Here is an 11,006-nt window from a genome sequence, read left to right as displayed (position 1 = left end):
AGTGGCACTAACAATTAATTTCTGGCGCAGCTGCGAGGTGCGTCAATCCTCGAGCCTTGACTGACATCTCATCGTCACTTACATACACCCAATTCAGCGTTTTCGTCGTGGCTTTGCCCCAAAAGCTCTTTATAAGCTACTGGGTGTCTCTTTGATAATTCCGGGCCCCAATTTGCGCCCCAAGAAGCCAATTCTCTCTCTCTTCTCACAATTTCAGACCCCAGTCCTCGGGCTCTTCTGAGACTGAGCCATCGGGAACGTTCACCACCGCCGACTCCTTGCTTCACCGGCACTCATTTAGCGGGCAGTGGCAGTTTATAGAGCTCATACGGGCGCATCAACATGAGCTCCGGGGAGGGAGCCGACTTGGTTGCGCAGGCTGCTCCAAGTGAGCCTGAGCCGCCGCAAGCTAAGGGTACACCCTCAAACACTACCACGGCGCAAGCAACACATCACGCACCCACAGGTGAAGCTGCAAGTACTGTCGAAGACGCGCCATCTGTCTCCTCCGCCACCGCCGCCACCGCACCTCCCGTCACGGAGCCCGCCGCCGCCGCCACCCCTCCCATGTCCAAAAACGCCCTCAAGCGCCTCCGCCGCGCGCAAGAGTGGGAGGACGGCAAGGACGACCGCCGCAAGCGCCGCAAGGAGAAGCGGCAGACGCGGCGCGAGCGGCAGCGCGAGGAGCGCGCGGCCCTCGTCGCGCAGGGCGTGGACCCCAGGTCGCTGGCGCCGCCGCCGCGGCCGCCACCGACGCTCGTGCCCGTGGCGCTCATCGTCGACTGCGACTTCGAGCGCTACATGACGGACAAGGAGCGCGTGTCGCTGTCCAGCCAGGTGACGCGCTGCTACGCCGACAACCGCGCCGCGCGGTACCGCTCGCACCTCTGGCTCGCGGGCTGGGGCGGCGCCATCGAGCGCCGCTTCAACGACGTGCTCGGCCGCCAGCAGGACCACTGGAAGGGCGTGGGCTTCGCGGCGGGCGACTTCCTCGCCTGCGCGGAGCTGGCGCGCGAGAAGATGCGGGGGAGCGAAGGAGGAGGCGAGATGATCCCCGCGCTGCAGCGCAGCCTCGACGAGCCCGTGTCGTGGGACGTGGCCGAGCGCGAGCCCTTCCCGCTACCAGACGAGCCCGCCCTGCCGCCCCTAGACGAGCGCTACCGCGACGTCGTGTACCTGACGTCCGAGTCGCCCTACACGCTGCAGCGCCTGGAGCCGCACACGAGCTACGTCATCGGCGGGCTCGTGGACAAGAACCGCGAGAAGGGGCTGTGCTACCGGCGGGCGCGCGAGCGGGGGATCCGCACGGCGCGCCTGCCCATCGGCGAGTTCATGGTGCTCAAGAGCCGCCAGATCCTCGCCACCAACCACGTCGTCGAGATCATGCTCAAGTGGCTCGAGTGTGAGGACTGGGGCGAGGCGTTCATGGCGGTGATTCCGAAGCGCAAGGGCGGGAAGCTCATCGGCGAGGGGGAGGGGGGGGAGGGCGGTGAAGAGGGCGCGGAGGAGCGTGTTGAGGGCGGCGACGACGAAGACGGAGAAGCGGGCCATGATGGAAAGGAAGAAGAGGTGGGCGGCGAAGCGGCGGAATCTGCAGAGGTGGCCAACGCGGAAGTAATCACTGGCGTAGGAGCGGAGGGAGCAACACAGGACACTCAATGACGACCCGTCGTGATAGACTACCATACGCCAGCCGGGATATCCTTTCCAGAGCGCGACGAACCAAAAAAATCATCCATGTACACATCATGTGCGGCACCTACTCCGAGGGCCCCGCGAGGGAGGAAAGTCCTCTGCCCGTTCGACGCTCTAAAACTCCATCGATTCGTCATCTCGTTCCCTCTTGACGCGCGTGTCCTTTTCGTCCTTGAGGATGCCTGCGACAAAGGTCCTAAAGTAATCCACGTACGGCCTCAGGCTCGTCTTCTCCCAGTCCGCCAGCGCCTTGCCCTTGTCGTCTCCCTCGCCGTCGCCGTCGTCCCTCCAGGCATCAATCTCGGCGAGCAGGCCCTGCACCGTGGGCACGCCAAGGGGGTCAAACGCCTCGAGGTGGCGCGTGTCGATGGGCACGCAGACGCGGCCGGTGCCGGGGTGCACGACAAAGGGGCTCTTGAGCAAGTGGTTGAGCTTCTTGCTGACCTCAATGTCGAGGCGCGGGTACGTGTACTCGAGGACAATGTCCTGCTTGGCTTCGAGGAGGGCCTTGGCGTCGAGGTGCTTGCTCGCGCCCGTCTTGGCCAAGGCGTCGATGTCGGCCCATTTGGACGTGGACGCACGTCCCGGGGCCGCGTCCCATTTGCGCCGCAGGGAGTCGTTGAGCGTCTTGTCCGGTAGCAGCTGAAGCAGCTTTTCGGCGCGCTCGGCCGTGCCCCAGGGGTCCTGGCCCTCAAGGACATCGTCCTGGAAGTGTGACTTGAGAATGTCTAGACTGCGGCTACAATTCGGTCAGCATCACAATCTCCGGAGGCAGTCGGAAGAGCGCGGTACTTACGAGAGATGCGGGTGCAGCGGCCGCCGCACATTCACCTTCTTGCCGCCCTGCGCGCCACCTTTTACAACTTCGAGGTAGCCTGCAATGGCCCTTCTCTTTTGGTCGTCCAAGCTGCGGACCTTTTTGTCGCAGACCCAGGCGTGGGCACCTCGACGACCCGAGTACACCCACATGATGTGCTTGAAGCCAAGATCATCGCGCAGGGAGGCGTCGATGACCTTGATGGCCATGGTCATGAAGGTCCAGCACTTGTTGCAGATGTTGGCCTTGTCGCAGCAGGTACGGATATCGTCGTAGTCTGTCAAGTCGATATCGAAGCAGAGCTCCTTGGCGAGGGGCTTAAAAGCGGACGAGTTGCGGAGCGTCTTGCGGTCGCGCGGGTTGGTGGTGTAGACGGGGCCGATTTCGAAACGCGAGGGCATGAGGCGGAGGACGTCTTTGCGCAGACTAGCCGTGGGCACACATTAGCAAAAGATGGTCCTGGAAGCGTGCCGCCTTGAGGACTCGGGCGCGTACAGGTCTGCCGTGGCAAAGGACTGGTATCGCAGATAGGCGTCGTTCTGCAGGGTAAAGGCAAACTCTCGGTTGCCAAAGTCGTTTGTGGGCGTGGGGCTGTGGTTGAGCCATTGGAACAGCTGCCGCCAGGGGAAGAGTCGCTGGTAGAAGCTGCGCATGACCTCGGGGTCGGATGCCTTGAGCGAGGCGACGTCTCTGCAGGGTTCAGTGTGGTGTTAATTACTGTTGAACGGCTTCTCGCGGAGAGTGAGTGCATGCGCGGGGGGGTCGAGGATGACGAACACTGGGGATGCGGGCGCCCTCGCGGGCGGGCTCGAGGGTTGCTCCTTGACGGGGGCGGAGCTGGGAAACTCGTCGTCGTCGGAATCGTCGTCGAACATGTTTTCCAGCGGAACCTCCTTCTTAACGGGTTGGGGCGCGGCATCGGCGGCGTCGGACGGCTGCATGTCGACGTCGCCGTCGCCGTCGGCAACCGGGGCGCTGCTGGGGATGCCCGCATCGTCCATGGGCTCGTCCTTGACCGCGCCCTGGGGCGAGCCGGGCCCTCCTCCCTCGACCGAGTGCGGCATGGCTGTATCGGAGTCGATGAGTTGGGTTTACGCAGTCTGAATGGCAGACGACGCTCTATCGACGGAGTGACTGGATGGCTGAATTGGTGGTGGTGTGCGGCGCCGGCGTTGCGGTCGGGTGTGTGGTGGGTTGAGGGCGACGAGATTGACGCGTCGGGCGAGGGTGAGACGCGTCTTGCGGCGGGCGAGCGTGTAAAGCCGTTTCCAGTGTGCGGCCCATGTGGGGGCCAGAGTGCACCCAAGTTCCAACAGGGCTCTCCGCAAGTGGCACGCAGAGTTGGTGGGTGCCTGCTGAACAATGGAGGGGAGATGGGGAGCTCCACGGGCGGTTCCTCCGCTGCACAGACTGCCTGAGGTGGGCTCCATGGGTCTTGCTGGAGGTGGTGCGCTGCGCTGCGCTGCCTGGTCGTTGCCCTCCAGTGCCTACCTAGTACCTGTACCAACCTTGAAGGTGCTAATGGATGGAGGTCGACCGCCTGTGCTGCAAACACCCATTGAAAGCGCTCCCCCAAAAAGCTCGAACGAACTTACATCTCCCGAGTCAGCAGCTTCCATGCCGTGGGTTGAACCTCGTCCCACCTCGCCATCAGCCAGCCCCCATCCGTACAAAGTACAGTATACGTACTCGAATGCAGATGGCAGCGGCAGCTCGTCTCGTCGCCGCCGATGGTCTCAGCGTTGCAGGTCAGCCAACGGGAAAGCGTCCAACTGCGTGTCGGACCTCGGGCCAAAACTCGAGACATGCATCGCCCGCCGTCGCCGTTGCAGCTATCCGTCCGGTGCAGGCAGGCACCCTTGCTACAAGTTATCTGTAGTCAAAACGTCGTACCCACGGCACAGCGTGTCGACAAGCCGCTGACCATGATGCTTGTCTTAGCATAGCACATGCAACGGGCCATAATCGCCCCCTCTCTCCCTTTCCGCTGCTGGACTCGGTCGGCCGCTCTGCCGTGATGACGGGTGATGATGAGACGCGCAAGGAGCAAGCAATGCCTGTCTGTCGCTCTCTGCCAGCATGAAGACCAAGGACCCTGCGAGTGCTGGCATCCTACCTACTCATGGATCTCCCTCTCAGCTGGTGACACTGGCAAGCACACCGCTACAAGAACGAAGAAGCAGCAGCTCAGCACCTCATGCAGCCAGACAATGTAATGAGTCGTTGACGCACAACCGTTACACGCACGTAGTCCCGCACCGTTCCGCATCACACAAAGGACATGTCCCCATCCATTCCCGCCCCTCCCGGCGGAAGACCCTGCGAAGCGGGAGAGGGACATGTCCGTTATGGCCGGCCTTACATGCGGCGTGCCGTATTACGTAGATTCTAAGCGGGAAGCTATCTACAAAGTACCTAATCTTTCACACCGCCCTCTTCCTCGCACGATGCCAAGGCCCGGCGCACGGGCCCAGCGTTCAATTGTGGTTGTCGTCGTCAATGGTGAGTTCTCCTCCTCCTTCTCCTGCTTCTCCTCCCTCCCCCGTGGTGGCTGCTTGCACCTTGGCTTCCCGATTCGAGACCATTCCCCTTCCCCCCCGGGTTCGGAAATCCCGGAAATGCCTTTCTGCCGTGAGCCGCAGCCGGGGAGGTCCGCGCGCTTGTCCAGATACCATGAGATGGGCAAGCAGGGCATGCTGCAGGGCCGTTGGCAGGCAGCGATTGAAGGGCGGCAGGGCGGACCAACTGGCCTGGACCAGGCTCGGCCAGGCTGGGCTCATGTTGCTCCGGTCTTGAGGCTGGCCTGATGTCGGTCTCGCCCCTGAGGCTGGGGCGCAAGGCTGGAGGGGGGTGGGCCTGGACTAGCCTGGGCTGGGCTGGGCCGGGCCGGGCCCTATGTATGTATGCCTCTCTGTCTTCTTGTTGGAATCGATCGGATGAGAGGAGGGGACGAGCAATCCCCTTCACCCCCGGGACTGGTGGTGTTCCAGATGCGGCAATCCTAATACTGCTTCCGGGTTGTGCCCGAGAAGCGAGCGAGCGAGCGAGGACACACCCGGAGGCACAGGAGGCACGGAAGAACCTAGGTCACAAAGTACGGAGTACAGTATACTTGGAGGGGGTTATAACAGAGCAGACAAGGCGTGCATGTGCTGCAACATCTTGTGCTTCATTCATGCCTTACACCTACGTCCTACCCAGCTAGGTACAATGCCTGGAAACGCAAGCAAATAAGCCAACGACGGACGGCATGTAGAGTATGGGCGGGTTTACACGCAGCCGTAGCGTCCAGCTCGTACTCGCTTGCACGTTTTTTCGATGAGCACAAACGTCGTGGCACCACGCGAGTCTCGCCCTTGTCCGCCAGCCAGCCAGCCAGCCAGCCAGCCAACAACGCCCGCACGTTGCATCATCGTCCATCCGGCCCGTCTTGCAATCCACTTGCCCCCAAGGCTTCCCAGTACGTAGTACATACTCATCTTACACGGCGGTAGTACCTGTCTGGCCCTGCCCTGCATACCTACGTCTGATAAGTACTTAGGTAGACGACGACGACTACTTCGTACGTATAATATACTTGCCACCTGCGGCACGCCCCATCATCCGGTGCAGGGACCCGCTTCAGCGGCATCCCGTCCGTCCCCCAACGTCCTGTCAAGGCAACCCAGGCCAGCCAGGAGACAAAGTTCGTGTGGTAGCCGTAACTCGCTTTTCGTAACTGCCGAGAGACATGCAGGCACACACACACACTCACACACACATACGCACATTCACATCAGTACGCCGTGGCTGCCGCCGTCTCATGTACGTATGCATAGCCCCCATACATATGAATACTATACTTCACACCTACCTACCTACCAACTTTGGCTGCGTGCGACTTCATGTCTGCCTGCCTCACCGCAAAAGAGCCCGCCCGTTCTGACACACACACAAAACCAACGACGCCGCCATCGCAGGCGGGCATCATGTTCGGTAAGGAAGGGGAGGGAGGTCGGGCCTGCGCAACGCCACCCCCGCGCGCATGCGCTCAACATGTACAGTACTGTCCCGTCGGCCGACCCTTTCCATATCTTCACGTAACATCTTCTCAGCCGGAGGCCTGGGTACCTACTACTCAGGTGGGTATGTATGTACATACCATGTAGTACGACCACCCCACGTATATATTCGGGAGGCCCCAGCGCTTTGTTGCTCTGCCGCGGGCGCGCAGCATATGAGTCGACTCATTCGCTCGGCCGGCCCAAGAGAGAGCCAAGGCCAAGGACGGCGGCCCCCAGTTTGTTGGCAGCTGCCCGCGTCTTGCTTGCTGCCTGCCTGCCTGCCTGCTTGCCTGCTTGCTTGCCTGCTTGCTTGCCCGGCGCCAAGGGGGGTTTCGCGGCTCTCTCGCCCCCCCCACGAATTCAGAACGCGACCTCCTCCGGATATAATACAGCGGGCGTCCTGTCCGTTTGGCCGTCCAGGCATTCATTGCATTGCTCCCTCTGCCGTCCCCATCCTGGTCACATGAAGCCCTTCATCACCTACTTTACTCCTTCATACGTACGTCTCCATTCACTTTATTCGATACTCATACATACTCCAAGCATCACGAACGGTTTCACATTTCCCTCCCATCAAGCGCATCCTTGCCCGCATATCCCGTAGGGACAGACAATCATCCATCATCCCACAACTTTCCCGCCCAATATACAGTACACGACGCCTTGTCCTACGTACCTGCGTACTTACCTACTACTACCCGTTAAACCCCCCCTTCCCCCACCTCTCTCCCCACCACCACGTTCGGCCGCACGGCGAAGCTCCGATGCTCCAGAACCCCCCGCCCGAAAAGCCCGGTCGAGACCTCAATGGACCTCAGCCCGGGGCCGGGGTCCGGGCCCCAGGAGGCGCGCGCCACGTCAAAAGGGCACTCCCGCAACCCCAACCGCTGTTATTGCCGGGACCACCAAAGAAAGACGGCCTTGCCTCTTATATGCGCCGTTTTCCCGCCCTCCGACACGGCCCTGTGCTCGACTGCGTCGTCTCGTCCGGCCGCGTCGCCGCCGGCTCAGTCCACGAAGCTCTTGCATTCACCCATCTTCACGTATGCACACTCTCGACGCCCGTCGAAGGCCCGCCCCCCCTCGTCGTCACGGGTAGTCACATCTTCTTACTGCGCTTTTCTGCTTTGAAGATTGCGTGCCTCCGTAAAGGCCCGTACAGTCTGACCGCCTGACCCTTTAGCCTTGATCGCAATGCGCCAGCCTCCAATTTCTCGCTCCGCTCGTTGGTAACGGCGCCCGACTATTATCCAAAAACCTCCCCCATCGCCCGTTGTGCGATTCGACCCTCGAATGGGAACAGGGCATTACCACCTGCCCTGATACCTTCCGCCTCGAAGAAGCCGCTTCCTTCTGTGGAAATCCTGGCTGGCTAGTACCGAAGCCGATTTCCGGGAACCAGCTGCGCGCTTCCCTCACGCAGCCCATGGCCGCCCTGCATCGCAGGAGCGCGTCCCTCCCGAGAAGAAACCGTCGCCAACAAGCCGCCACCGGCCGCGGCTTGCCGCTCGTCGCTCGCTCGATCCGTCCGTCGACCGATATCGCACGCCCTTTGCCCGTCCTGGCCCGCTCTCACTCAGCCATAGTTTCCTTGATTCAGCCGCTGTCGCTTTTCGGGCGGGCTGTCATGGTCCGACATGCGCCCTGACGTCGAGTCCATGGCCGTACCGTAGCCATGACGGCCCATACCGTACTGATTTCCACCGTTCATGAAGCCGCCCCATTGGTCTGTGCCACCTTGTGCCATGTGACCCGGGGACCAGCCCGAGCCCGAAGCCCCGGGCGGGGGCGGCGTCGATGTCTCGAACTTCATCGAGTTACCCATAAAGGGGACTCCACCCATCATATACCCCGATCCGTCTGTCTCGTTCTGTGGCGGCGGCGGGTTCTTCAGCAGATGGGCCATGTGAGTCTTGATCGACTTGAGCATGCCTTCCTTGGTGAAAGGTTTGGCCAGCACACCATTCATGCCTAACCACCATTAGCACTCCAGCTCTTCGGTCGCGAGGCAACAACGTTTACTTACCGTGCTCGAAATAGCTGTTGACCTCGTCGGGTCTGATGTTGGAGGTCATGGCGATGATCGGTGTGGACGGACAATGTTGACGAATGTACATTGTCGCCGAAACACCATCAAGTCGAGGCATGATGATATCCATGAACATCATGTCGAAATGGTCGCGCCCAACTGTGCTGACTCTGTTGAAAGCATCCGCGCCGTTTTGCTACGATGACATCAGCGCCAGCCGTCATGAGACGCACTGGGCGGAGGGGGGGGGCCACAACATACCGCGTGCTCGACCTCGCATCCCATCGATTTGAGGAACTTGATTCCTATCTTGGCGCAAGTCGAATCATCCTCCACCAGGAACACCAATGGCTTCTTCGGCCCCCACAGGGACGTGGACTTGTCAGCGGCAGGCGCGGGCGCAGTCGCAGGTGCTGCCGGTGCCGGTGCCGTGGCTTGCGCCGAGGTCGTCGGCGGCTCGGAGACGCCCATGGATGCGCCTTCGTTCGGCATGGCGTATGGGATCTTGTGGATGTGATCGGACGAGAACGGGTCAATTCCAACCGTCTGGCCCACCGGATAAACGGGATACCGGCTCAGGTCGGTCATTGGATCGTGCATCATCGGCATCGACACGGGCGTGATGATGGTGGCCGAGTCCGTGGGAGACCCGTACATGCCTTGAAGGCGCTCCAACTCCCGGTCGGCAACAGAATCCGTCGTCACACTAGAGAGCAGCTCGCGGGCGCGGCGAAGCTCCGGAACCGAGTCGTCCACGTCCGCCGTACCGTTCGAGCCGATCTGTTGGTTGACAAGTGTCCGGTTGCGGCTGTCGTTGTACGGTGAGAGGTAGTTCAGGAGCTCATACTGTGCCTGTTTCTGAGCGTTGAGCATCTTTTGTAGGGTCAGCACCTCGTTGACGAGCAATCTGTTAGTCTGCGACACGTCGGCGTATAACTCCTGAAGTTGCTGGACTTGTTGCTGCGTGGCTGTGAGTTGCTCCGAAATAACGCTCACGTGCTGGCTGGTGGTAAAATCCTCGGCAGCGGGCTGTTTTCTGGGCGCGGGCGCCTTGCGACGTATGTTGTCGAGGCCATCCTTACTATCAGCCCTAAAATAGGGATGTTTGAACTCAAGGATCTAGGTGGCATATACGTCAGTTGGCGCGACCCAAGAACGCGGCTGCAGCAGCGCCGAGCCGATGGGGGCGAGCATACATTGCCATTGGGATTCGAGGATTCGCTATCAGTCGATGGCTTGACTTTATGAAAGTCGTATTTGTTCAGTTGTCGAATGAAACTCGACATGTTACTGTGCTTGAAGTGCTTTGGCAAGATCGATCTTGTGAACTTTTCGCCCTGGATGCAAGTCAGCACGACACGCGACGTTCGCCTTGAATGGTGTTGATGCCGTACCTCTACCACGACGAAACTGTCGCCGTCTTTTCCCCACCTCGCGACATCTTGATGCGACGGATCCTCGAGCATCCTATTCAAGACGCGTTAGTCGTCGCAATTCAGGTCGGCAGCCATCGCGTAGCATTACCGAAACAATTTGCGAACCTGGCCGCACGGTTAGCTACCTCGCGCCCCTGACAGAAGCGGCAGGCCGCACAAGTGAAGAGGGGACTTACAAATTCGCTCGCATTGTTGCCCCCGCCTGGGGCGGCGGCCAGTTCTGTCCCCGACATGATGTCTCGAGGGCTGTTGTCGCCGCCGCGCGCGGGCAACGGGAGGGGTCGATGTTCGGGCTCGAGACCGGTTCAGCCAAGGTCTGCCTGGCGAACTAGCAACGGGCAAAACCCCAGCGGTGACTGCCTCGCGGGGCCGGCGGCGTGTCCAATGGCGCCGGGTAAGCGTACGTAGGTTCTGTTTCTCGGACGGAAGGCAGCGAATGGCAGCGTCGAGTGGGCTCGTACAGACAGCGGGAATCTGGCGAGGGAAGCGGACACAGATCGGTGCTGCAGATTTTGTCGTCGACAGTGGCACAGATGGAGTGATCGAGGCTCGCGTTGACGACGGCGTCGATGGCGCAAACAATTGAGGCGGGAGCGATCGGGTTGGAGAGACGGTCTGACTTGCAAGTTCTGGGTTGGACGGCTGGGCGGATGGTGGATGAATGGATGGATGGGAAGACAAGGCAAGGCAAGGCAAGGTATGGAACGCCAGCCGGGGGGTGGACCGGGGTGGGAGCGAGCGATCAGGTGAATGACGGCGAGCGTGCACTCCTGGGCCAGGGGAGGGGGAGTGCTGGCGGGGATGGAAGAGTGGAGGGCAGGCCCGGGTGGGCATGGATGGACGGGAGCCTTGCTGGGCTGGGTTCAGTGGAGTTGAGGGCCGAGGGAGGACCTCGTGTAGCGCTGGGGACTGCCTCACTGGCTAAATGCCTATGCCTGGCCTGCCCACTGCTCCAGCTCTAACTCTGGAGTCTGCACTCCGCGTCC

General features: G+C 61.0%; 4 protein-coding genes across 4 annotated transcripts; 1 reads left to right on the top strand and 3 right to left on the bottom strand.

The window, feature by feature from the left end:
* Positions 1-43: 43 nt before the first annotated feature.
* On the top strand, positions 44-1,740 carry TRM10 (tRNA (guanine(9)-N(1))-methyltransferase). Its single transcript, XM_047984927.1, has one exon. It carries the CDS (start codon positions 343-345, stop codon positions 1,660-1,662), a length of 1,320 nt encoding a protein of 439 aa, XP_047840902.1. The 5' UTR covers positions 44-342; the 3' UTR covers positions 1,663-1,740.
* On the bottom strand, positions 1,545-3,769 carry PRI1 (p48 polypeptide of DNA primase). Its single transcript, XM_047984926.1, has 4 exons — positions 3,290-3,769; positions 3,008-3,202; positions 2,492-2,938; positions 1,545-2,434 (listed from the first exon to the last, which is right to left on the bottom strand). The coding sequence occupies exons 1-4, from the start codon at positions 3,574-3,576 to the stop codon at positions 1,810-1,812; spliced, it is 1,554 nt and encodes a 517-aa protein (XP_047840901.1). The 5' UTR covers positions 3,577-3,769; the 3' UTR covers positions 1,545-1,809.
* Positions 3,770-4,775: 1,006 nt separating this feature from the next.
* JDV02_003762 (uncharacterized protein) lies at positions 4,776-5,393 on the bottom strand. Its single transcript, XM_047984925.1, has one exon. It carries the CDS (start codon positions 5,290-5,292, stop codon positions 4,990-4,992), a length of 303 nt encoding a protein of 100 aa, XP_047840900.1. The 5' UTR covers positions 5,293-5,393; the 3' UTR covers positions 4,776-4,989.
* Positions 5,394-7,653: 2,260 nt separating this feature from the next.
* SKN7_3 (kinase-regulated stress-responsive transcription factor skn7) lies at positions 7,654-10,726 on the bottom strand. Its single transcript, XM_047984924.1, has 7 exons — positions 10,197-10,726; positions 10,109-10,125; positions 9,979-10,051; positions 9,781-9,921; positions 8,846-9,703; positions 8,582-8,780; positions 7,654-8,526 (listed from the first exon to the last, which is right to left on the bottom strand). Exons 1-7 carry the CDS (start codon positions 10,251-10,253, stop codon positions 8,132-8,134), a joined length of 1,740 nt encoding a protein of 579 aa, XP_047840899.1. The 5' UTR covers positions 10,254-10,726; the 3' UTR covers positions 7,654-8,131.
* Positions 10,727-11,006: the final 280 nt, after the last annotated feature.

Source organism: Purpureocillium takamizusanense, chromosome 3 (assembly GCF_022605165.1).
Source record: "Purpureocillium takamizusanense chromosome 3, complete sequence".
NCBI lineage: Eukaryota > Fungi > Ascomycota > Sordariomycetes > Hypocreales > Ophiocordycipitaceae > Purpureocillium > Purpureocillium takamizusanense.
Note: the sequence above shows the minus strand (reverse complement) of the source record. Positions and strands in the feature narration are given on the sequence as shown.